The sequence below is a fragment of the Sabethes cyaneus genome, chromosome 2, assembly GCF_943734655.1.
Source record: "Sabethes cyaneus chromosome 2, idSabCyanKW18_F2, whole genome shotgun sequence".
Taxonomy (NCBI): Eukaryota; Metazoa; Arthropoda; class Insecta; order Diptera; family Culicidae; genus Sabethes; species Sabethes cyaneus.
In genome coordinates this window covers 116659989-116687125 of record NC_071354.1, presented here as the reverse complement: position 1 = coordinate 116687125, position 27137 = coordinate 116659989, and the positions used below count along the sequence as shown (strand labels likewise).

At 38.7% G+C, this 27137-nt stretch overlaps 1 protein-coding gene across 3 annotated transcripts; it reads right to left on the bottom strand.

Moving 5' to 3' along the window:
* Positions 1 to 821: 821 nt before the first annotated feature.
* LOC128734724 (nonsense-mediated mRNA decay factor SMG9) lies at positions 822 to 26377 on the bottom strand. Of its 3 annotated transcripts, none has more exons than XM_053829048.1 (5): positions 26228 to 26377; positions 25690 to 26114; positions 1565 to 1751; positions 1299 to 1510; positions 822 to 1242 (listed from the first exon to the last, which is right to left on the bottom strand). In XM_053829048.1, exons 1-5 carry the CDS (start codon positions 26287 to 26289, stop codon positions 983 to 985), a joined length of 1146 nt encoding a protein of 381 aa, XP_053685023.1. In that variant the 5' UTR covers positions 26290 to 26377; the 3' UTR covers positions 822 to 982. The 3 variants fall into 3 exon arrangements, with proteins under 3 accessions (XP_053685023.1, XP_053685024.1, XP_053685022.1); XM_053829049.1 differs by having other exon boundaries at positions 25690 to 26096; XM_053829047.1 differs by having other exon boundaries at positions 25690 to 26164; positions 26228 to 26355.
* Positions 26378 to 27137: the final 760 nt, after the last annotated feature.

Below are 27137 nucleotides of genomic sequence, written 5' to 3'. Positions count from 1 at the left end.
ACTCTTTAGAAGCAATCGCATCCAGTGGTTCAAGTTGTCTATTCGTTTTTTTAAAAGCCGGATAAGAAACAGTAGCTTTCATATTCATCACCATTTCATCAATAAGAAATCCTCTATCCGCTAATATAAAATCTCCTTCTTGTAGCTTTTCTAAGAAACCTGATTGTTCCACAATTTTTTTGTCGGAAATACGCCCTCCAAATGCTTGTGATATGTATATTATGCTGCCTGCAGCACTAATTCCTATAAGTACCTTGATTGTATTGTGATTTTTATAATGAGAATAGACGTTCACTTTTGCAGTAATTTTCTGAGAATTCGGTGATTCCACATTGATCTCAAAGCAATCAATAATTATGGTAACGGATGTTCCATATTTTTTTAGGAAAGCTTTTGGCATATGTTTGCGCAAAACGGATCTATCTGGGAATCGCACTAAGCCCTTCATGAAAGGAAAAATGCTATTTATAGTTTAAAAAAAATACTCTGAAACGGTTGTGGGACTTAAAAGTTAATTATTTCGATAACATACTATTTTACGAAATTTTATAATTTCAGGGCATAAAAGACATCCTGTTTGTGATATGTGTGCGATAAAATTAGGTCAGCTACAAGCAGTTGGTGGAACGATAAAATTAAAGTTTGAATTACTCAAAACAATGTTTTTGGCGCTTGGTTCGCTCTGGCAGAACCCCGGCCATATGAAACAAGATTATCAATATTTGCACGTTGAAATGTGTAAGATATCGGTGTACGTTGTTTGACGCATATCGCAGGTTTCGGTTAAAATCGTTAAAATAAATAACCACCAGATATATCGGTTCGCTCATCTCATGTTTACTTCACTATACTTTTATTATGTTAACTCATATTAAATGCGTTGGTTACTCATTGATTCGCATTTAAATACATATATCAGCTCGTTGATAAATGAGACAAGAAACTCGTGTAACTCGAAAAATTGCACGTTTACAGTTAAGCCTCACGTATCACTGAGGCGACGTCTTTTGTCTTTTGCTGCATTTTCCACTACGTTTACGTGATTGTGCAGATTATATTTTTCTTTTAAATTTTCGTACTTCCTGATAAAATAATTGCTGCGGTGTTTTTCAGTAATATTTGCAATGGTATGAAACCAGGACTTTTCCGTCAAACCATCTTGATTTTGGAAACAGGCAGGCATCATCTTTGAAAACACCAATTTCCGCAGCTCCAGTACACTACTTAACAGTCCGGGATCTCCTGTGAAATAGAATATACTGTATACAAGGGCGTTACTTTAAAATCACTAATATTACTTGCAGTAACATATGGAAAACGCATAACATTAATTTGATTTTTAATATCTTTGAAAGCTTTTTCCTGACCATAAACAGTACAGATAAGGTCGTGTGACGACTGACATCCTAGATTTTGGGAATTTCGATTACACTTATTTGTTAAAAATAAAAGTCGTGGCGTTAAGTGATTCTGTGAGCCTTGTTGTATCATTTTTGCGTGCATGATTAACCTAGAAATAGTAAGATTATTACGACGTAATATTATTATACCTATTTTCTTGTACCTAGCAAAGTTGGTGTTGTAATATTCATCTTGCAATACTATCAAGATATGACAAATATTTAATAAAAGATTAATTCGTTGAATGTCCTTTAACTCACTTACAACAAAATCTGTTTTGATATTATTAGTAAGCACTGGTGCACTGTCCAACAAAATAACTCTGTCTCTAGTTATGTGCATTCTAATTTCTGAAAAATACAATATTATTTTCGACTAGTTTGCTTGATTTTTTTTGACTCACGACTAAATTATATGCCTATATTTAACCCTCTCTGTCCCATGGTAGCATAGGTGATCCATGATTTCCGACACTAAAATCAGCATATTAAATGTTTAAGGCGGGTCTCCTACGAAAGGCTGAAAATCGAAAGGCTGAAATCTCGAAAGTCTGAAAACCGAAAGGCTGAAATTTCAAAAGGCTGAAAGCTACAAAAAGCTGAGAATCAAAAGGCTGAATATGACGTAAGGCTGAAAAATATACCTATAAGGCTGAAAAATATACCTATAAGGCTGAAAAGAAGTGCATTGTTTTACAGATTTTTGCCAAATATTACAGCTTTATTGACATAAAGATTATTTCTGAGTCCAATTCTTCTACTACAGTTATTATTTGCCATTCATAGTTGGATGGAGTGCACACAAATATCTAAAAAAAACCGAATTAATCCACCTAGCGGTGTGACCTAGCCTTTCTACTGCCACAATAATTATTTCTTAATTTCTCAGGAACATTTATAATAAACTTGACTCTATTTTCTGTTCCTTATTCCTCAAAATCCTTATTTACCAGTAAAATTCACAAGAACATACTGCGTGCAATAATTACATTTTCCTTCCTGGAGTGCATAAATATTTGTAAGCATCATTTAATTTACTTTATCAACACCTTATTTAGTTTTATAATATTTACGTGATTTATTGAATTGATTTATAGAAATTAACCTTCTAACAGCCTTAACTTTTGGGCGCAGGAGCCCCATACGAAGCTTGTTTTGAATTTACAATTTGAGAAGTGTGTTCATAATAGATTTCTTGTTTTTAATACCATGCGTTCAAGAGTTAGCATCTTTCACAAACAAGAATTCAGAAAAATTACGAAAAAAAACTATTGCACGAATAATTCCTTTGCACTTTTGGAGGGAAAGTATATCTAGAACAAAATGATTGGCCTTCAAATTTTATTATGAGTTTATTTGACTTCAATTTTGAAATTTATCTGAACTTGAAAAAATAACCAAGAGCATTAGATATGAAAAACGACAAAGAGAAATTGAACTTTTTCTTAGTTGGCGCTCCTTCAGTTAATTATTTTTGCATGAAATTCAAACCCCGAGCTTCTTTTGAATGCACTTTCATGAAAAGATAGTCATTAGCATAGTCGCATCGTTTTTACGATGTAGCCCGTTAGAGGGTTTAAAAAATTGTGTGAAATCAAAAAATAGTGCAAAAGAAGCGCCATAAACATGCTTGAGAAAGGAAAATATGATCGATATGATTTCAAAGCTTGTCATTTTCGATTTATTTATTAAAACATGATACATAACATAAGACTTCTGTCTTTTAAAGTGTCTCTAACGAAAATATATCGTACAAAATTACTAGCAACTTTTTCTTTCTATTTTTCATATAAAATTTCTAAGCTCCAGTATCTATTGATTCAGTGTCTATTTTCGAAGCCTGCAAGTCGTAGGCGAAATACGTATCTGTCGCGAATAAATATTAATAGTGGAATTTAATCGGAAAAAGTTTTTTTTGTTTAATTTCATGTTTTGTATTCTACTAAGACGCTCCAAAAACTTCAGACGATTGACGTGTTTCTCACTTTTCTTATATTTCAATGCAAATTTCAAAATTGCAAATCGTAACACATACACATACATAAATTGATTTATACACACATGCACACACACATACATACATACATACACGCATACATTCGTACATACACTCATACATCATACATACATTGAATACAATCGACCTTTGATTGATATATTTTGATTTTACACGTTTCAACGGTTTAATATACGGTGCTTAAGTGTTAAAGTTTGAATAACTTTTGAATGGATAGTCCGATTTTCAATAACTTGGTTTCGTTTGATAGATCTCAGCAGTAATTTTAAAATAATAATAAATTGTAGGATATACCTCATTGAATTAATAATTATATGTTACAAAAATATGTTTTAAATACTTTTTTTCCACATTTCTTTATGTAACTTTCAAACCCTTCCCAATCATCACGAAATTTGAAAGTTAAGGGTTTGAAAGGCTCCCCTTTCATAAGCGATTAATTTTTTCAAATCGGTTAAGGGACTTATGAGAAAATGAAGTCTCATATTTTTCGTATTTTTGCATATAACTTTTGAACTAAAAGTCCGATCAATATAAAATTCAAGACTCATATCTGCTCGTTCGTAGTGGCGAATATTGTACGGCAACGTTTTTGCGCTCGTACCGGTATTTTAACTCGCGAAATTTATTATTTTCCGCTTCGTCAAATAGTGAGAAATACGGAACGTTTACGTTTGGCTATCAGTAGCCAGAAAAAGGAATATTCATACGTATACATAGTATCCACAATTGGCCCAGTAGCAGTGTACTCAAGTAAGTACCTATTGTCTGCAAAGAAACCGAACGAAGCAGCAACAAAGGTCGCACGAGACACACAGCGAGGATCGCGCCACCCTGGACGCCAAAGTTTGATGAGGCGCCGCGGCACGCTGGAAACCAAATATTGGTAAAGTATTCAACGTAGAAGTACCATATATAATTTTTTTTAGGTTTAGTCTTCTGATTTTATTTACCTATTTTTTTGATTATTTTTTATTGACCACTGCTTATTGACTCCCCCTTGCATACGAATTCACTTTTGTATTCTGCGGAGAGCTTATTGCTCCCGCTCAAAATGAAAGACTCGAATGTTGATTCTAACGGTGAGGAAATGGAAGAGGAGTTCCGAGGATTCCCAACTCCCGGCCATTCACAACCTCCTGTACCTACTCCACGTCCATCGCAACCCCCTATAAACCAAAGGAAAAAAGCTTACCCAGATGGCTCAAATGGACCGTTTGTTGTCTACTTCCGGCCCATAAGTAAACCATTGAACATTATTCAAATCGGCAAGGACCTGGCAAAACATTTTTCGGACGTAACCGACATTACGAAGGTGAGACCGAATAAATTGCGAGTTGTCGTGAGGAGCTTGAAGCAATCAAACGAGATTGCTAGCTGAGTTCTTTACGAGAGAGTATCGCGTGTACATCCCTGCCAAGGATGTAGAAGTTGACGGTGTAGTCACCGAAGTGAATCTCACTGTCGAAGATCTTCTGCGTTGTGGTGTTGGCTGTTTTAAGAACCCTATAATGCCGAAGGTAAAGATACTGGACTGCAAGCAATTGCAGTCAGTATCAATCGAAGAAGGGAAGAAGAAATTCTCCCCATCGGAATCCTTTCGTGTGACTTTCGCTGGATCTGTCCTACCGAACTACATTCTCTTGGATAGGGTTCGTCTACCTGTACGCCTGTATGTACCGCGGGTCATGAACTACAAGCAGCTAGGCCATACAGCCGCCTTTCGTTGCAATAAGGCACGCTGCATCAAATGTGGCGGAAATCATGAAGAGAGTACCTGCAGTGAAGAGACCGTAAAGTGTCTTTACTGTGGGGAATTTCTTCATGATCTTTTGGCATGTCCCACGTACAAACAACGCGGGAAAAAAGTATAGCGTTCTCTTAAAGAACGCTCAAAGCGATCTTTTGCAGAGATGCTAAAGAGAGCTACACCACCTATACCAGAAAACATCCTTAACCTTTTGCCACCTGATGAGGGTACATCTGATGATCCCGTCGCAGGAACTTCTTGTATCTTGCAAGATAGATCTAGAAAGAGAAGAAAGAGCAACTCTCCTAGTCCTTCTCGCAAGGGACGCAAGATACCTCCAGGCGGGACAACATATAGCACAAAACCACAAAAAGGAAGCGGTTTACAAAATCCGAAGCAGGTACCTCCTGGCTTGCAAAATTTTAGGTCAAATCAGGAATACCCACCGCTTCCTAGAGCACCAAGAACCGCAAGTGCACCTCATTCTCAGCTAGAGAATAACTCAGGATTCTTGAAATTCTCGGATATCGTGGACTGGATACTAAAAACATTCAATATTTCGGATCCTCTTAGAAGTCTTTTGTTTACTTTTCTCCCTACAGTAAAAACATTTTTGCAACAACTTGCTACACAATGGCCCCTTCTTGCTGCTGTCATATTCTTCGATGGCTGATACGTCGAACGAAAAGGGAACTCATTAACTGTACTACAGTGGAATTGCAGAAGCATCATCCCCAAGTCTGACCTTTTTAAGCAATTAATTAACATATCTAATTGTGACGCGTTTGCGCTCTGTGAAACATTTCTTACTCCAGATAACGAGCTCTATTTTCGCGATTTTAATATAATTCGTCGGGATCGAGGATCACATGGCGGTACTCCTCCTTTTAGGGATCAAAAAGTGTTATTCCTTCTTTCGAATCGACCTCCCCTCTTTCCCAAATATAGAAGTTGTCGCCATTCAAGCTACCGTAAATGGTAAAAACATTTCTATAGTACCGTCAAACGGGGTAACTTGCAACAGCGGGGTAACATGCAACAACGCCATATCGATTCAATTTACTGTACTTTTTGATCTGTTACTTCAATTTTCAATCTATATCAGTCACAGAATCTTGTTGTTAACAGTTCAAAGAAGCCTTAGATACTGCTAAGTTGATTTTCTGCTGTTTTGGTAATTTTTAAAAAATCCCACAAGATGGTGTCAAATTCATCATCAATTTTTCGTCAGTAAAACGTTTGTGTCGCCCACAGGCACTTCAAATAAAAGAAGCCTAACATACATTTTTTACAGTAAAATGAATAATAAGGAAACAAAATAATTGATTTATGATGACTAGTTTTGTTTATCTTACTTGATACCACGTTATTCGTAAAACAATTACTTAAACGGGGTAACTTGCAACAGCTGGTAGATATAAAAAGCTGTGTTCCGTTACCTTCAAGAGGCACGTTATCATTTAATTTTGCATCAAACAATACTAAAGCACACCTGAAGAATGTAAGATACTTACGGTAAGTCGGAAATATGTCAATTTTTGTCTGGATATACTAAAAATGGCCATAGAAGAGGCCAAAACGAAAATAACCTCACTGAGAGTATCGACCAGCAATATGAGAGTGTCTAATTACGATCACTCGTAACGTAATGATCCATATATTACGTAATCGAGATATCGATGATTTTTAACTCTCCCGCTCTACTTCATGACGCGATTTTGCATAGTGGATATACGACGTGTAATGCGCTGTTACACAACTCCCGCTTCCCTACGTGCGTTACGTAATGTGTGAATGATCCTTAAAGAAGGTAGCTCTATCGCATCCAGACAAGGAATATCAATTGCATGAATAATATAAAGAGTTATTTCTGTAATTTCCGTTACGGGGCTCATAAATTTTTTTCACCAACATGACATAGGACATTTATGCGTATATTCATAGCAAAAGCATTAAAAATCGCAAGTCGCATTATCATTTGCATATTCAAGTCAAAAGAAACTCATTCAAATCTTTAAATTCGTTCAATTTCCAAAAAATATTGCTTGTTGCAAGTTACTCCGTTTTTTTTGATTTGTATTTCGAATATAGGCTTTAAGCCCTTTACCCATTCTTAAATATATACTACAACATAGGCTTACAAATAAATAAATTTCAATACGCACAAAATTACAATTGTCTTAAAAATTAAAAGTATTCGATTTATCGTAATTGTCCTCTAAAGTATAAACTGAGTCTATGTCTTATCACATCCGAGCTCATGCCAATGGTTATAACATGTTGCAATGCATTGAAGGCGTTCATGAATCGGGAAGTCGGTTCGTGCTGTGAGTAATTTCTAGACCTAAAAGGTGGGTCAAAAATCCTACGTCGTCGGAGCGTGACTGCACTGTCATTAAATATCAATCGACTGGTCAGAGCTTGGCTGTTTGTTCGTTCTGAGAGAATGTTTGTGAAGAATATGATATCGGCAATCTTGTGCCTCGAATGGACCGTATCAATATCTACCAAAGAACAGAGATCGTGGTAAGGCGGTAGTTGTTCTCCGTTCCATCCGAGATTCCTGAGAGCGAATCTTACAAATCTCTTTTGAATTCCTTCGATGCGGTGTATGTGGGTTATATACAGCGGGCGCCAAATAACGCTAGCGAAATCGAGCTTGCTTCTGACGAGGCCTTTGTAGATCGCTAGTACTGCATGAGGGTCATCGAGATCACGGCCAAATCTTCGGACAAGTGCGTAAAGCTTCAGACTCTCATTGATGACATTGTCAATGTGCCTATTGAAGGAGAGTGAGCGATCAAAAGTTACCCCCAGGTCGCGGACAAATTCAGCTCGCGGAACTACATTGCCTCGGTATGCGTAGTCAAAAATCACAGGATTAGCTTTTCTGGTGAAAGTCATAACAGAGCACTTACTCGTGTTTACTTTCAAACCACGGTTTTCGCAGTACGTTCCTACATGACCTAAGTCGAGCTGTAATTTCACGCAATCATCAATAGATTTGATCGGAAACAAGATTTTCACATCATCTGCATAAATCAGCATAGTTGCATGGGAGAGAACATCTGGCAATTTGTTCATCAGAAGCACGAATAGCAATGGTCCTAAGTGACTGCCTTGTGGTACTCCTGAGTGCACAGTAAACGAACGAGATTTGTAGCCACGAATTTTTACAAATTGTACTCTATACTTGAGATAAGATTTTAACCAGTTGTACAACGAGCCACGAATGCCGAAATCTTTAACAGCCTCCAAGATACTATTAATGTCGACTGCATCAAATGCTTTGCTCATATCTGTATATATGCAATCCACCTGAAATCCCTTAGAAATGTGATCTGTAACTGTAGAGCTGAATTCACAGAGGTTTGTAACAACTGATTTTTTCTTCAGGAATCCATGTTGCACAGGAGAAATACGGTTGACTACATTGTCGTAAAGGCGACTGTAAACTAACGACTCGAAAAGCTTCGGAATAGCTGACTGGATAGCAACTCCACGATAATTTTCCACATCGTCTCTGGCCCCTTTCTTATGTATTGGAGTGATGTGCGAGATTTTCCAGATTCCCGGAAAATGGCCAGTAGCTAATGACACATTGAACAAGCGCACAAGAGGCACCGCAAATTCTAGACGGAACTCTTTCAGGATTCTATTTGCCAGCATATCCGGTCCTGCAGACTTATTGACATCGAGCTCACCAATACCGTTTTCTACACACGTATTGGATAATTGGTATGGTACATCGTCAGTATTAACGGGCAATCCGGGGACGCTGCCAGTTGCTGCAGTAAAAACACTTTCGAAAAACTTTGCGAATAGTTCAGTCGATGATTGAACATCAGCAGATGTGACACCCTTGTAACTAACACAATCCGGAACGCCAGCACTCTTTCTTCTACTGTTCACAAATTTCCAAAACGATTTGGGGTCTCTTTTCAAACGAGACTGAATGTCTGCGATATAAACCTGATACGATTCCCGATGAGCAGCCTTAAACATTCTCAGTATTTGTTTGTAGTTTGCCACGTTTTCGTTTGAAGGAGACCGACGCATTCGTTTCAGAGCTGCTCTTTTCTCCTTCATTAAATTTATAAGCGCTGGTGTGAACCATTCCGGATAACTGTGTGAATATTTTTGCCGTTTCGTCATCACCGGAGAATGACGAGAAAATATTTCAAAAATTGTATAATAAAACAGCAGTGCATTATAATCAATTGAATTCTCGATAACCACCGTATTTCCACATCCAATATTTAAAATGTTCATTGATCGGAGAAACTCGCGCATTCTTTCCGCTTGTCTTTGATATTCCTCGCAGCCGTGAAAAATTTCTTCTGATATAAACAGATCATGCCAACTGATATTTGCAAGTTCCAAACGGGCGTTTTCAAAATCCATTGCATTTAAATCCAGTTGATTTTCGAGCATCCCTTGTTTGCACTCTATCGGTTCGATTGCGTAGACGGTCAATAACATCGCATTGTGATGAACTTCATTCTTTATCAATGGATCCGTTAATGTTACTTGACAGATGTTCGGTGCCGTAGTGAACACCAAGTCGAGAAAACAGCTGTTATTGTTTGGAATATTACACACTTGCAGCAGACCAGCAGAAAGAAAACCGTCAACAATAGCAATCTCTCGCTGGGAGCTGACTTGGTCGGGTAAGTAGAATAAATTGTTCATATCGAAATTCGACTGATTCCATTTCAAATTCGGCAGGTTCAAATCCCCGGCAACAATAATTTCATCATCAGGACCAGCTGATTCGACGATGGATTCGACGAATGAGCAGAACGAGCGATAGCGTTCAATACTGGAGGTAGGTGGAATATAGCCACAGCACAAAAAAAGTGCACCATTGGCTATTGATAATTTCACACAAATTGCTTCGTTACTTTCAGCCTTTGCGTGTTCGGTGCTTCTGAAGCGATTGTGTATGGCAATTAATACACCACCGCCGGATTGTTTGTCGCTATTCGTAGTGTTTCTGTCGGAGCGGTAGATGTTGAAGCAGGGCGAGAAGAATGATGAATCTAACACTGTGTCGTCCAGGTGAGTTTCCGAAAATGCATATATATCTATGTCCAATTCTAGCGAAGATAAAAATACATTTTTTTGCCTTTCGCTACCTCTTATGCTGTTCATGTTCTGATAATAAATGTCTAATATTCCTTTCCTTTCCACAGCGTTTTTCGTGGACAAGCGTACATTGGCAGAAATTTCGCTATTATGGGGCGTCGTTTCAGGTACATTATCATGTTTTACATCGTTTGTTACAGTTTCATTACAATCAGTTTCGATTCCAGATGCGTTCGTTGGTTCAAAATCACTGTCTTGGTGGAAAGCTGGCTGGCGGAGTGAGAAAGTTGTCTGCGTTGGAATCATTATCCCTAGCGCTAAGTCGAAAAGGTTGTATTCCAATATCGTTCACAAATTCACGGAAATAAATCCCTTTTTGCCAGCTCGAGGGCTGCATCGCCTTTTCTTTAAACTGCAAATCGATACCGACTTTGAACGATACAAAAGTCATACGGTTCAAGTCGGCATCCCTACGTACCAATTTGACTACTTCGACCGGAGCATCAGTCTCAAGATTCTGTTGCACTAATCTAGAAATTTCATCCACAGTGGCGTGTGGCGAAAATCTAGATAGAAACAGCCAGAATTTTTGCGCACGCGATGCGACTGGTGGTATAATAGGGAGAGACATTCCCGTTTCGGGTTCTTTGTCTCCACAAAGCACTTGCGGTGAGTTTGTTTCGTCATGTAAAGTATCAATTAAAATGCGAGGGCGTTTGGAAGGCCTTCTATCGGTAACGGGAACTGGTAGAGGTGGTTGAGAGCAGACTGGGGTCAACGGAATTTTTCGTGCTATACGGTTAATCATATTTGCATTGTTTTTGATCTCACTCTTTAATTCATTGAGCATTTTGGTTTGCTCCCCCAGAACGCTTTGAAGCTCGTCATTCGCGTTGCTGAGAGCGTCTCGGAAACGAACATGGCCCATAAGTTTTCTGCAAGCCTGACACATCCAGAAAATAGCAGAACTGGATTTAATTTCTGACCACAGTGCGGGGGTTAGCTTAGAACAAGTGATATGAAAAGTTGACTTGCAGAAACCTTGACAAGTAACCATATTATCATCCGCAGAGATGGAATTAGCGCAGGCATTGCAAAGATGCTCCATGGTTAATTTTAACCAATCCGGATGGTCACTAATAAAAACTCGATATTCCACTGGTGTCAAATCGGCTTAGGAACACTTAGCACATAACAAAATTTACATACGTAGCACAATTATCGCGAAATATTACAAAAAAGTGAGCGTTGATACGGGTTGTAAATTCACTCTTTGTTTACAAACTTTAAGGGGTTACTAGTAACAAATTAGTTAAAAAATTCTACAACAGCCAATATTGATCGCATATTTTTTCTCAATATGTGAAATTGTTCTATGGTAGACCTAATAACTTTGTATCAATTAAATTTCCTCAAATGTATTACAGATAAGTTTTCACTTGCACTCATAGTTGAGAACTGTTGCAAGTTACCCCGTTTGACGGTATCGACTTATACTCCTCCGGCAGTACAGTTTGAACAGAGGCAACTTTATGATATAGCAGAGTTGCTCCCAGCACCATTTCTGATTTTAGGAGATTTAAATTCTCACTGTACACAAAGGGGGTCGCTATACGACGACAACCGCTCCTCTTTAATTTGTAGTCTGATTGACGAATTCGATGTGACAGTTTTAAATACAGGGGAATCAACGGGAATACCTAATCCCCCAGCCCGTGAAAGCGTGCTCGATTTGTCCCTCTGCTCGACGTCACTAGCGTTAGATTGCCAGATTTCCCCACTTTAAGAGGGGGGGGGGCTCCTATACAAATGAAAAACAAATTTCCTCATAACTCGAGAACTAATCAAGCAAATGGAACCAAATTTGACATGTAAGTGGTTTTGGACGCAAGATTTTTTTCTACGGTGAATTGAGACCCCCCTCTTCTTTAGAAAGGGAGTTATGGCCCATCTCCCCTTTAAGAGGGTGGGTTTCCATACAAATGAAATGCAAATTTCCTCTTATCTCGAGAACTAATCAATCAAATAGAACCAAATTTGGCATGAGGGAGTTTTAGATGGCAGAATTTTTTTCTATGGTGAATTACGACCCCTTCCCCTTTTAAGAGGGGAGCTCCCATACAAATGAAATTCAAATTTCCTTATAATTTGAGAACTAATCAAGCAAATGGAACCAAATTTGGCATGTGGGAGATTTTGGAGTCTTGAATTTATTTTACAATAGTTAGAGACCTCTCACCCCTGTGGTAGGGGGATATGGACTCTCATACAAATAAAACAGAAATTTTTGCGAAACTCAAAAGCTAATCGAACTCGAGAAATTCGAGACTTTTCCATAAAACATTAGTCAATACAAGACCACAAAAACTATCTATAGGTACACTAGATCATTCAGGACGAGACGATCGCGAGTGTTGCCGGTGACCCGCCGTCGGAAGCGCTGGGGGGCTTGCAAAACTCGAGATTGTGGCAAAGATCATCCGAGATTCATGATTTATGTACAACACAGGTTAATTTGTGGCAATACGAAGTTTGTCGGGTCAGCTAGTATATATATAAATATATATATATATATATATATATATATATATATATATATATATATATATATATATATACATACCTATAAAGAAGGATTTCTGTCTGTCTGTCTGTCTGTCCGTATGTTCCTTATAGAATCGAAAACTACTGAACCAATCGGCGTGAAAATATGCATGTGGAGGTTTTTTGGGGCCAGGAAAGGTTTTAGTGATGGTTAGAAACCCCTCCCCTCACTAAGAGGGGGGGCTCCCATACAAATGAAACACAAATTTCTGCATAACTCGACAACTAATCAAGCAAATAGAACAAAATTTGGCATGTGGGTGTTTTCGGTGACAAGAATTTATTCTATGGTAAATTGAGACCCCTCCCCTCTTTATAAGGGGAATTATAACTCCTCTCCTCTTTAAAAGGGGGGGGCTTCCATACAAATTTCCTCATAACTCGAGAACTAATCAAGCAAATGGAACCAAATTTGGCATGTGAAGGTTTTCGAGGGCAAGCATATTTTCTATAGTAAATTAGGACCCCTCCCCACTTTAAGAGGGGGGGCTTCTATACAAAAGAAACACAATTTTCCTCATAACTCGAGAAGTAATTAAGCAAATGGAACCAAATTTGGCATGTGGGTGTTTTTGGAGTCAAAAATTTTTTCTATGATGAATTGGGACCCCTCCCCGTTTTAGGAGGGGGGGGGATCCTATACACATGAAATACAAATTTCCTCATAACTCGAGAACTAATCAAGCAAATGGAACAAAATTTGGCACGTGGGTGTTTTTGGAGACAAAATTTTTTTCTATGATGAATTGGGACCCCTCCCTACTTTAGGAAGGGGGGCTTCTATACAAACGAAATGCAAATTTCCTCATAACTCGAGAATTAATCAAGCAAATGGAACCAAATTTGGCATGTGAAAGTTTTCTAGGGCATGAATATTTTCTATGGTGAATTAGAACCCCTCCCCACTTTAAGAGGGGGGGGGGGCTCCTATACAAACGAAATACAAATTTCCTCATAACTCGAGAACTAATCAAGCAAATGGAACCAAATTTGGCACGTGGGTGTTTCTGGAGACAAAATTTTTTTCTATGATGAATTGGGACCCCTACCCACTTTAGGAGGGGGGGCTCCTATACAAATGAAATTCAAATTTCCTCATAACTCTAGAACTAATCAAGCAAAAAGAACCAAATTTGGCATGTGGAGGTTTCTGGAGGCAAAAATATTTTCTATGGTGAATTAGGACTCCTCCCAACTTTAAGAGGGGATGCTTCTACACAAATGAAATACAAATTTTCTCATAATTCGAGAACTAATCATGCAAATGGAACCATATTTGGCATGTGGGTGTTTTTGGAGGCAACCATTTTTTCTATGATGAATTAGGACCCCTTACCTTTTTAAGAGGGGGGGGGGCTCTCATACAAACGAAATATAAATTTCCTCATAACTCTAGAAGTAATCAAGCAAATGGAACCAAATTTATCATGTGGATGTTTTTGTAGGCAAGAATATTTTCTATGGTATATTTTCTATGGATTTCCCCACTTTAAGAGGGGGGGGGGGCTCCTATACAAATGAAAAACAAATTTCCTCATAACTCGAGAACTAATCAAGCAAATGGAACCAAATTTGACATGTAAGTGGTTTTGGACGCAAGATTTTTTTTTATGGTGAATTGAGACCCCTCTCTTCTTTAGAAAGCGAGTTATGGCCCATCTCCCCTTTAACCCATTTCCTCCCAGCGTTGCGAAAACGCAACGCACTTTCATTCGTTTCTAGAGAAGGCCCGGTTGAAGATATCAACTTGGACCCTGAGAAACAAAGAAAGATTGGAAAAAAATCTAATCGACCTGTTTTTGCTTAAAGGCCAGATGTTACATGTAACATAATTACAGCTGTGACAAAACAACAGGTTTTGCTATTTTTCAGGCAGTTGAGGAAAAATGGTCATAAAACTCGATTTTACCTCTATTAACGCCTGACCTATCAATCAGTGTTAGTAAGAATCGGTTGCTTGCCAAAAAAAACTTTGTTTCATAATTTTGATTATTTTTGTAATTTTAAGATAGGTTCGAAGCTTTGCGTTGCGAAAACGCAACGCTAGGAAGTAACGATATTCAAAATTCGCAATGGGAACGTTTGTTTTCGTTCGTTCGCTGCGGTGTCTCATTTGATATCGTTGCTTTTTAGTAAACAAATGAATGTAAATCTTATCTTTCGCTTATTTAAAATATCCCGGAAACATTATAAAAGTTTACATAACATATAATTCGCAACTTCAAACACTGATGGCAGATGGAGAAGCCGTTGTGATAAGAGCGTAATAAAATTGTTAAAGTACCTTTGCCTCCGGAATATCTGGAAGAATTGAGTGATGGCAACGACAGTTTCATGGACCCAAATTTATTGTTACAACCTTTCCGGAACGTGTTGGTAGGCATTTAATCATCTGCGACGACATGCATTTAGCATTCAAACTGCATACTATGCGTCTAGTGCAAAGATGGTCTCCAACCCAAATGTTTCGATATCTATCATAAAACATAACATGTAATACTCTAAGTAGTTCATTTAATCTTTATTAATACTCAAAATCTCAAAAAAAATCCCAAATTTGATTTAACGGTAAAAAAGTATGAAGCATTAATATGCATAATAATGAAGGTATGCAAAAACGGTATACCCTTAATGCCCAGCGTTGCGTTTTCGCAACGTAGCGTTGCAGGACACAGGGTCAAAATTAAAAATACATGTCAGCGGCTTTTTCTTAGTTGACCTAAAAGAGAATTTTCCTGAAAGTTTCAACTTTCTATCCCTGCTGGAAAAAGGGTGGGGCTTAATGGGTTAAGAGGGTGGGCTTCCATACAAATGAAATGCAAATTTCCTCTTATCTCGAGAACTAATCAATCAAATGGAACCAAATTTGGCATGTGGGAGTTTTAGATGGCAGAAATTTTTTCTATGGTGAATTACGACCCCTTCCCCTTTTAAGAGGGGAGCTCCCATACAAATGAAATTCAAATTTCCTTATAACTTGAGAACTAATCAAGCAAATGGAACCAAATTTGGCATGTGGGAGATTTTGGAGTCTTGAATTTATTTTACGATAATTAGAGACCTCTCACCCCTGTGGTAGGGGGATATGGACTCTCATACAAATAAAACAGAAATTTTGGCGAAACTCAAAAACTAATCGAACTCGAGAAATTCGAGACTCTTCCATAAAACATTAGTCAATACAAGACCACAAAAATTATCTATAGTAACACTAGATCATTCAGGACGAGACGGTCGCGAGTGTTGCCGGTGACCCGCCGTCGGAAGCGCCGCCCACTGGGGGGCTTGCAAAACTCGAGATTGTGACAAAGATCATGCGAGATTCATGATTTATGTACAACACAGGTTAATTTGTGGCAATACGAAGTTTGTCGGGTCAGGTAGTATATATATATATATATATATATATATATATATATAATATATATATATATATATATATATATATATATATATATATAGCTAGTATTTATATATATATATATATATATATATATATATATATATATAGCTAGTATATATATATATATATATATATATATATATATATATATATATATATATATATATATATATATATATATATATATATATATATATATATATATATATATGTATATAAATATATATATATATATATATATATATAGCTAGTATATATATATATATATATATATATATATATATATATATATATATATATGTATATAATATATATATATATATATATATATATATATATATATATATAGCTAGTATATATATATATATATATATATATATATATATATATATATATATATAGCTAGTATATATATATATATATATATATATATATATATATATATATATATATATATATATATATATATATATAGCTAGTATATATATATATATATATATATATATATATATATATATATATATATATATATTCCACCCTAAAGTGGGGAGGGGTCCCAATTCATCATTGAAAAAAAAATTGTCTCCAAAAACACACATATGCCAAATTTGGTTCAATTCGCTTGATTAGTTCTCGAGTTATGAGGAAATTAGTATTTCATTTGTACAGGAGCCCCTCCTCTTAAAGTGGGGAGGGGTCCTAATTCACCATAGAAAATTTGCTTGCTCTCGAAAACCTTCACATGCCAAATTTGGTTGCATTTGCTTGATTAGTTCTCGAGTTATGAGGAAATTTGTATTTCATTTGTATAGGAGCCCCCCCTCCTAAAGTGGGGAGAGGTTCTTATTCATCATAGAAAAAATTCTTGCCTCCAAAAACACCTACATGCCAAATTTGGTTCCATTTGCTGGATTAGCTCTCGAGTTATAAGGAAATTTGTATTTCGTTTGTATAGGAGCCCCCCCCCCCCACTTAAAGTGGGGAGGGGTCCCAATTCATCATAGAAAAAAATTTTGTCTCCAAAAACACACACATGCCAAATTTGGTTCCATTTGCTTGATTAGTTCTCGAGTTATGAGGAAATTGGTATTTCATTTGTACAGGAGCCCCCCCTCTTAAAGTGAGGAGGGGTCCTAATTCAACATAGAAAATTTTCTTGCCCTCGAAAACTTTCACATGCCAAATTTGGTTCCATTTGCTTGATTAGTTCTCGAGTTATGAGGAAATTTGTATGGAAACCCCCCCTCTTAAAGGGGAGAGGAGTTATAATTCCCCTTATAAAGAGGGGAGGGGTCTCAAATTACCCTAGAATAAATTCTTGTCACCGAAAACACCCACATGCCAAATTTGGTTCTATTTGCTTGATTAGTTCTCGAGTTATGCAGAAATTTGTGTTTCATTTGTATGGGAGCCCCCCCTCTTAGTGGGGGGAGGGGTCTCTAACCATCACTAAAACCTTTCCTGGCCCCAAAAACCTCTACATGCAAATTTTCACGCCGATTGGTTCAGTAGTTTTTGATTCTATAAGGAACACAGGACAGACAGACAGAAATCCTTCTTTATAGGTATAGATATATATATATATATTTCCGTGTTGATACAAAAGATGTTCGGAATTAGCTGCGCTCCGGAGTTGTTTCAAAAGGTGATGGAGTCCGTCGTTGCAGGACTAGACGGTGTGGTCGTTTGCTCAGACGACATTATGGTCTGGGGACGTAATGCAGAGGAACGTGATCGTAGACTAAAGGCACTTTTACTCGTTTACGAAGATACGGAATTCTACTAAACAAAGAAAAGTGTTTTTTCAATGTTTCTAGACTCGAGTTTCTGGGGCATGAAATGTCCAGTTCAGGTATCCGGCCAACAGAGAGCAGGGTCGCGGCTATAAAATCATTTCGGTGTCCAGAAAATATTTCAGAGCTACGCAGTTTTCTCGGGCTAATAACTTATGTTGGAAGATTTTTACCATCTTTGGCAGATAAAACAGAGCCCCTTCGGAGCTTACTTCGCGTTGGGGAAAAGTTTGACTGGCAGCCACTACATACACGAGCGTTCGAAGAGATCAAATCCGCCATAAGTGAAGCTAGCTTTCTTGGCTATTATGATCCCAATGACCTCTGTATTGTAATAGCCGATGCGAGTCCTAGTGGTCTAGGCGCTGTTTTATTACAACAGGATGTGAGTGGAAAAAGAAGGATCATATCTTTTGCGAGCAAGTCCTTAACAGAAACGGAAAGGAAGTACTTCCAAACAGAGAGGGAGGCGCTGTCTTTGGTCTGGGCTGTTGATAGATTTCAATTGTATTTACTCGGAAGAAAATTTATACTGATAACGGATTGTAAGCCTCTCCAGTTTTCGTTTAAAGAACGATCCAAACCATGTGCCAGAATTGAGCGCTGGGTGTTGCGTCTTCAGAATTATAATTTTGATGTTATATATACCCCTGGTACAAACAATCTGGCTGATGCCTTTACGCGACTATCAATGACCGATCCAGTAGCATACAAATCATCAGATGAAGGGTGCATATTACAATTAGCTGTAACTGGAATTCCAAGTGCGGTAACGGTTGAAGAAGTCGAAGAGCAGGTCTCGAAAGACGCGGTACTTCAAAGTGTTCTACAGAGCTTAGATACAGGGATTTGGAATGAGATCACAAAGGAGTTTAAACCATTCAGCTCAGAGTTGTGTCGGGTCCAAACCTTCTGCTGAGAGGGGATAGACTAGTCATTCCAGAGCAGCTTAAGTTACGAATAATGGAAATTGCCCATGAATCCACGAGTGAAATGCCAACTGTTAAATAAAGGACATTCTAGTTTCTGCTACCAACGAGACGTGACGTGTATTTAATAATCCAAAAACGATCCGAAGCAACACGATTCCACAGGGTACACTGTATGTGAGAGTGTTCGTTTATCCAGCGAAAAGTGTAACACCAAACGGTGTAGCTGCACCACAAAAACGAAAACGACATAAGGTGCAGAATTTTACGAAATGTTTCATTTCATTTCATTTCATTTCATTATCTTACTGAACCGCAAGAAAATAACTTTTGATTATTTTGATGACAGCTCACTGAGCTCACCCAGCTAAATACTGAACTTATTCAGTAAAGGGGGTTAAATTATTCTTATCAATATTATTCGAGGTACAGCTTCGGCAAAAACAGTGAGTTCGGAGAAAAATTCGATGAAGTAGTCTATTTGGGAAAGACTTTATTAGGGTAATTTATTCGGGAAAATCGTTTTCGTGAAAAAAGTTTTTGGGGAAAAATTATATGACCAGAAAACTGATGTCGAACCACGGTTTTAGATTTATAACATTTCATCTAAATTATCTGTGTAATATGGGTGTGCATAAACGGCTGGTAAACGGCTGAATAATGCGTACCGTCGGTGCCTTGTGCACGTGTAGGCATAAAATAGACCCTACAGTGGTTCATAGCCTCTTATTCAGCAACTCCTATTCCTACCGCCTCGTGGTACCAGCCGGGATACGAGCAACTTTGGTGGAGATCGGGTAACCAACCCCGGTGGAAGCCAAGGTCGTATGCTGACAGGAAAGGAGGGCTCTTTCGAGCTTCGTTGGCCCTCCGGCGAAACAGGGGGTTGGTGTAGCAGGCTTTGCAAGCCGTCACCACGAAAAATATTAAAGCATGGAACGAAGAACAAATATATTCTTACTGGAACAATCGGAATAGACCCACGCGACGAAAAAGGACTATGGATTGGAAACTCGGAACGTGGAACTGCCGATCTCTCAACTTCCAAGGGAGCACTCGAGTGCTCTCCGACGTATTGAAGAGCCGCAAGTTCGACGTCGTAGCGCTGCAGGAGGTGTGCTGGAAGAGCTCAACGGTACGTACGTTCAGAGATGGACATACCATCTACCAGAGCTGCGGCAACACACACGAGCTGGGTACAGCTTTCATAGTGATGGGCGAGATGCGGAAACGGGTGATTGGGTGGTGGCCAATCAATCCTCGAATGTGCAGGTTGAGAATCAAGGGCCGATTCTTCAACATAAGCATCATCAACGTGCACAGCCCTCACCTCAGAAGTACCGATGACGACAAGGATGAATTCTACGCGCAGTTGGAGAGTGAATACGACCGCTGCCCAAAACATGATATCAAGATCGTCATCGGGGATTTCAATGCTCAGGTCGGCCAGGAGGAGGAATACAAACCGGTGATTGGAAGGTTCAGTGCACACCAGCGAACCAATGAAATGGGCCTAAGACTTATCGACTTTGCCGCCTCCAAGAATATGGCCGTACGTAGTACCTTTTTCCAGCACAGAATCCACCATAAGTACACCTGGAGGTCACCAAATCAGACAGAATCACAGATCGACCACGTTTTGATCGACAGTCGGCACTTCTCAGACATTATCGACGTCAGATCCTATCGAAGCGCTAACGTTGACTCGGACCACTACCTAGTGATGGTTAAGATGCGCCCAAGACTCTCCGTTGTGAACAACATTCGGTACCGACGCCAGCCTCGGTTAGATCTCGCGCGGCTGAAGCAGCCAGACGTCGCCGCAAACTACGCGCATTCACTCGAAGCTGCACTGCCGGAAGAGGACGAGCTAGACGAAGCCCCTCTCGAGGACTGTTGGAACACTATCAAAACAGCCATCAGCAGTGTAGCGGAGAGCTCCATCGGGCATGTGGCCCGGAATCAGCGGAACGATTGGTTTGACGATGAATGTAGGAGGGTGATGGATGAGGAGAACGCTGCGCGGGCGGCCAAGATGCGCAGTGCCACACGTCAGAACGTGGAAAGACACAAACAGAAGAAGATGCAGCGAAACCAAATCTTTCGGGAGAAAAAGCGCAACCTGGAAGAGCAGGAATATGCAGAGTTGGAGCGGCTGCATCGTTCTCAGGAAACGCGGAAGTTCTACCAGAAACTGAACGGATCCCGCAAAGGCTTTGTGCCGCGAGCCGAAATGTGTCGGGATAAGACTGGCAGTATTCTGACGGACGATCGTGAGGTGACGGATAGGTGGAAGCAGCACTTCGACGAACACCTGAATGGCGTCCAGGCGGAAAACTATGGCGGCGGGGAAAGCGATTTCGACGGTGCAGCAAACGGGGAAGAGGTGCCAGCCCCAACGATAGGCGAAGTTAAGGAGGCCATCATGCAGCTAAAGAACAACAAGTCAGCTGGAAAAGATGGCATCGGAGCGGAGCTTATTAAAATGGGACCAGAAAAGCTGGCCGTTTGTCTGCACCGACTAATTGTTAGAATTTGGGATACGGAACAGCTACCGGAGGAGTGGAAAGATGGGGTTATCTGCCCGATCTACAAAAAGGGCGACAAGTTGGACTGTGAGAACTATCGAGCGATCACCGTTCTCAATGCCGCTTATAAAGTGCTGTCCCAAATTATTTTCCGCCGTCTATCACCAATTGCGAATAGATTTGTGGGAACTTATCAAGCCGGCTTCGTCGAAGGTCGGTCTACAACGGATCAAATATTTACACTGCGGCAAATCCTCCAAAAGGGCCGTGAATACAGAGTTCCCACGCATCATTTATTCGTTGACTTCAAAGCCGCATATGATACCATCGACCGGAAAGAGCTATGGAAAATCATGGACGAGAACAGCTTCCCCAGGAAGCTCATCAAACTGATTAAATCTACGATGGATGGTACGCAGTGCTGTGTTCGGATTTCGGGTGGATTGTCAAGTTCATTCGAATCACACAGAGGGCTTCGTCAAGGTGATGGTCTTTCATGCCTGCTGTTCAACATAGCGCTACAAGGTGTTATGAACCGAGCAGATATCAACACGCGGGGCACGATATTCAACAAATCTAGTCAATTCGTCTGCTTTGCCGATGACATGGATATTATCGGCAGAACATCTGTGGCGGTGGCTGAAAAGTACACCAGACTAAAGCGCGAAGCAGCAAAGATTGGGTTAAAGGTAAATACGTCTAAAACAAAGTACATGCTGGCCAGCGGAACCGAGGCCGAACGACACCGCTTGGGCAGTAGTATATTGATCGACGGCGATGAGTTTGAGGTAGTCGATGAATTTGTCTACCTTGGCTCACTGGTAACGGCGGACAATGATACCAGCCGTGAGATTCGGAGGCGTATTATCAGCGGAAGTCGTGCTTACTATGGGCTCCACAAGCAATTGCGGTCGAGCAGACTAAGTCCCCGTACAAAGTGCACCCTGTACAAGACGCTTATTAGACCGGTTGTTCTCTACGGGCATGAAACATGGACAATGCTCGAGGAGGACCTGCGAGTGCTCGGAGTTTTCGAACGACGAGTGCTAAGAACGATCTTCGGCGGCGTTCAAGAGAACGGAGTATGGAGGCGGAGGATGAACCATGAACTCGCACAGCTCTATGGCGAACCCAGTATCCAGAAGGTGGCTAAAGCTGGACGGATGCGATGGGCAGGGCATGTTGCAAGAATGCCGGACAACTACCCTGCAAAGATGGTGTTCGCCTCAAATCCGGTAGGAACAAGACGACCAGGAGCGCAGCGAGCAAGATGGTTAGACCAGGTGGAGCGAGATCTGGCGGAGAGTACCCGGTGTCCGAGGAATTGGAGAGCGGTAGCCCTCAACCGAGTTACATGGAGAAATTTTGTTCAACAGGCTTTGTCTTAGGACGGCAAGCCACCTAAGTAAGTAAGTAGGGTGTGCATAAAATAACATCGATTGAGACAAGAACACCTGAGATGTTAAGGAGATCAAGCAATAAAATGATTACAACGAATCGAAAATAAAGAATACAATTTGCGCAAAACTGTAAAACTAGTAAACTATAATTACAATTGAATCATTTTTTTTTGGGAAACCCCACATGTGGTTTTGACACAAATGTATAGGAAAATAACAAAAACCTGATTTTTCAAAATGTTCTCAACCCTAACTAAAAGGGATTTATGGGATTAACCTTTTTGCAGTATTTGAGAGAAGATGTATAGGGATCCCCGAGAATTCAAAACTACCAAAAACTCATGAAAATTGACTCATCAAATGACGCTTGTGGGGTTTCTTAAACAAACGATTCAATTGTTTTCAATTGTTTTGCTAAACTTTAAACAATCATATTTTGCCCTATCGAATAATTTCACTGCCCGAAAAAATTCGATTTTTTTACTATCAGAAAAAGTTCTTGAAAAGGTTAAAAAACTTTTTTATTGCACAATATTGCCATGATTGCTTAGAAAATAACCTATAATGTTATGCACATTGCGGTTAAAAATTCTACTGATATTTTGCAATCCAGCGCACTTAAGATATTCTGCACATGATTAAGGGCAAAATTCCATATGATCTTCATGTGCCTCATATAATCAAAATCCGCTCAGAAGTACACATGTAAATTATTCGCAAATTTTGTGCGCATAAAAAGATACAGTCAACCAAAAAAGTATTCGGACAGCAGCACAGTATTTTGCACAGTATTTTTGCAAAGAATGGTAATACATATTTTTTAAAACAATGTTTAACTAAAGCATATTTAGATGTACAACAAAAATTCGGGGAAAAGCATTCCGTTTTGAAGATAGGGTACATATAGTTTGAATTGCTCAAAAAGGCAGCCAAAAAAGTATTCGGACAGTTATTGCCCCTTTTATGACTATTTAGACTACTGTGATAATCATTTAATGCAACGTATCGCATTTTGCACTGCTAATCTGACACTAGAGTGGCTTCTAGTTTGATCTACTAATGAGTTTGACTTCTTTTTCCTTCTTCCCCTTCTTTTTCACTTCATTTTCTTTGAGCGAAATCGTGTGCGAGATTCGACTGTGATAATCGTGTAAATCGGGGTAGTCTAAATAGGGGCAAATGTCGCAATAACTATTAGTTGAAACAAATGTCCTTTCTCGCTCAAATACTACCTTGTACGACCATTTACATTCTTGATGACCTGTTTTAATCTGTTAGGGATGAAATTAATAATTTTTCAAATATCCCTCTGTGAAATGCTGACCATTTTTTTACAAAAGGTCGGTTTAAGTCATTGTGATAAGAAATCGAATGATTTCTCATTTAGAAATGAAATTATCTAAAAAGATGTTCAAAAGGGTTCAAATCTAGACTGAATACTGATGTTTCGATAGCTCTAGGACAATTGTCTGGTGCTTACCACTTACAATTATCGACAGTATGTTTAGATTCAACATCCCGGTACAATATGTATGTACCGCACAATTACAATTTTGCTTTAATTTCACCTAAAATTGTTCAGATAATAGAGTTTACACTTAGTTCTATCCAAAAATATATATCTTTGCTACCTCGGAACGTTGCATGCATCCCAACAAGGTATATGACACTAACCGCATTGCATGTTTACTTGCTGACGAGTGATTTTTCTCTTGTAACCCTTCTCTTTTAGTTATTCTTGCATAGGGGTTGTTGATGTCGTACCTTGTTGGGGTACATGGAAAGCTCCGAGGCAGCAAAGATATATATTTTTGGATAGAACTAAATGTAAACTCAACTATCTGAACAATTTTAGGTGAAATTAAAGCAAAATTGTAATTGTGTGGTACATATATATTGTACCGGGATGTTGAATCTAAACATACTGTCGATAATTGTAAGCGGTAGACACTATACAATTGTCATTGCGCTATCGAAACATCAGCATTCTGTCTAGAGTTGAACCCTTTTGAACATCTTTTTAGATAATTTCATTTCTAAATGAGAATACTTTTTTGGCTGCATTTTTGAGCAATTCAAACTATATGTACCCTATCTTCAAAACGGAAAGCTTTTCCCCGAATTTTTGTTGTGCATCTAAATATGCTTTAGTTAAACATTGTTTTAAAAAATATGTGTTACCATTCTTTGCAAAAATACTGTGCAAAATTACTAAAAGAAAATTTTATGCGCTGCTGTCCGAATACTTTTTTGGTTGACTGTATGTGTTTGGCACATAAACATCTTTTATTGGGATGCATGCAAAACCTTCTCAGTGCACAGGTTAAGCTTAAATGACACGCTTTGTCCCATTTAACCCTATAAAATGTAGTGTAATTATTTTTCATAATTTATAAAAAATTAATTAAGTTTTCTTCGATTTATGTTAAAATTGTGAAAAATTCTGAAATTTCTGCCGTTAGCATTACGTACCTACACATTGTTTATTCTAAGTTTCAGCCATTCGTTATTCTGCCTTTCGAACATTCAGCCTTATAAGATTTCAGCCTCTTGTCCAGCCTTAGGCGTTACTTAGTTTTCAGCCCTTCGTGTTTCAGTCTTATGTTATGTTAAGGCATCTAAATACGGATATTACGATTTTAGAATGTAGTAAAACATAGCTTAACAAGCCGTATACTTGTGCTTGACGAATCGCTCATTGAAAGTTTTTTCAGGCGAACAAAGACTGTAAACCACCAAAATACCCTTGAGACAGAGGGTTAAGTTGTGGCTCTTACCATTCTCGAATCCAGGACACTCTCTAGCCGAAAATGCGTTGTTGACGGGAAATATCTTCTCATTGACATCAAAAGAAGTATATTCGACTAACCTATTTGAAATAGATGTAGCTAGTAAATTTAAAATACTAGATTTCCCGGCGCCTTGCATTCCGATAACTCCTATGACAAAAAAATCTGAATTTGTTTCTTTCAAGTAATTTGATGCGAATGTATTGAGCATGCCATCAGTATTGAACAGACTAACAAATTTCTGCATGTTTTCCGTAACTTGCGCACCGCCACGGCCATCACCAAGCTTAATCGGAACACGCAACTGTGTGTCATTTCTTAGCTGGACTGACTTTGAAGCTATTGTGACCACCGGCTCCGTCATAATAGAAACATTTTTTTCTTTTCGCAAAATTCTAGGACACAAATGATAGCTGTCATTGGAAAATTTCTCGAAGTTTAAACTTTTCAGTTGAGATGATGGCTTAAAACATGACATTAAAAACACTTTCTACATTCCGTCTAAATGTGGATTACTGGTACATACCTTATTAATACGACCTTTCTTATTTTTTCTAGACTCCATTTTTTAGTGAATTCAAAATTCATCAATCATCAAATTTCACCATTCAAGACGAACTTATTCCCACTTATTCGCGTTGACGTTGACTACCCGTTGACGGCCAATGAGGTTTAAAAGGAGACATTTGATGGTATAGACTACAGACGGTAGATAATCTACAGACGCGCAAAGAGCGTGGCATAAAACACCAATCGAACCGTCAAATCGAGACACCAAATGAGCAATGTAAACAAACTTGTGTTTCGTATAGGCAGGGAAGACTAAGTTTTGCAATCTACCTGAAATATTAAAACTTTAACTATTGATTTACTAACAACATATGGATTAGTTACACTCGATATATCATATAATGCTTTGAAAAATTCAATTGGCTTGTTCAATTTGCAAAATATGCGTCGTAATTCGCGAAGTTCCATGGAACATACCTCGCGATTCACGCAACTTATTGCTGATTATAGGGAGATTGATCCTATTCTGACTGGTTGCCAAAACTGTTTAAATAAAATAAACAAAAAAAAGTGTTGCCGAATTGGTAATTTTTCTCTTTGCGCGTCTGTAGATTATCTACCGTCTGTAGTATAGACCAAATCAAGGTGACGTCATCTGGCAGATACTGGCGCCCTTGTTTACAAACAGACCGCAGAGTCCAAAAAAGTTTCAGCCGTTTAAACGGCAAGTTTGTTATTTAAACCGAGTTTAAACAGCATTAGGACTAAATTTAAAAGCCATTATGCCTGTAAAATATTAAAACACACGCTACATTCGCTATAAACGGAAAGGAAAGTTTTCCAAAATGTAAACAAGGGCGCCAGTATCTGTCAATTGACGGTATGATGATTTGGTCTATAGACACAAGTATAGATCATTACACGGG

Bases quoted from the DNA above. Each gene is read 5' to 3' on its own strand.
- LOC128734724 (XM_053829047.1), bottom strand. From the start codon at position 26,266: ATGGAGTCTAGAAAAAATAAGAAAGGTCGTATTAATAAG. The intron at 26,165-26,227 runs GTATGTACCAGT...TCATGTTTTAAG, and splicing joins AGAAAGGTCGTATTAATAAG to CCATCATCTCAACTGAAAAG. The intron at 1,752-25,689 runs GTAAGAGCCACA...TGTATTTTTCAG, and splicing joins GTGTCCTGGATTCGAGAATG to AAATTAGAATGCACATAACT.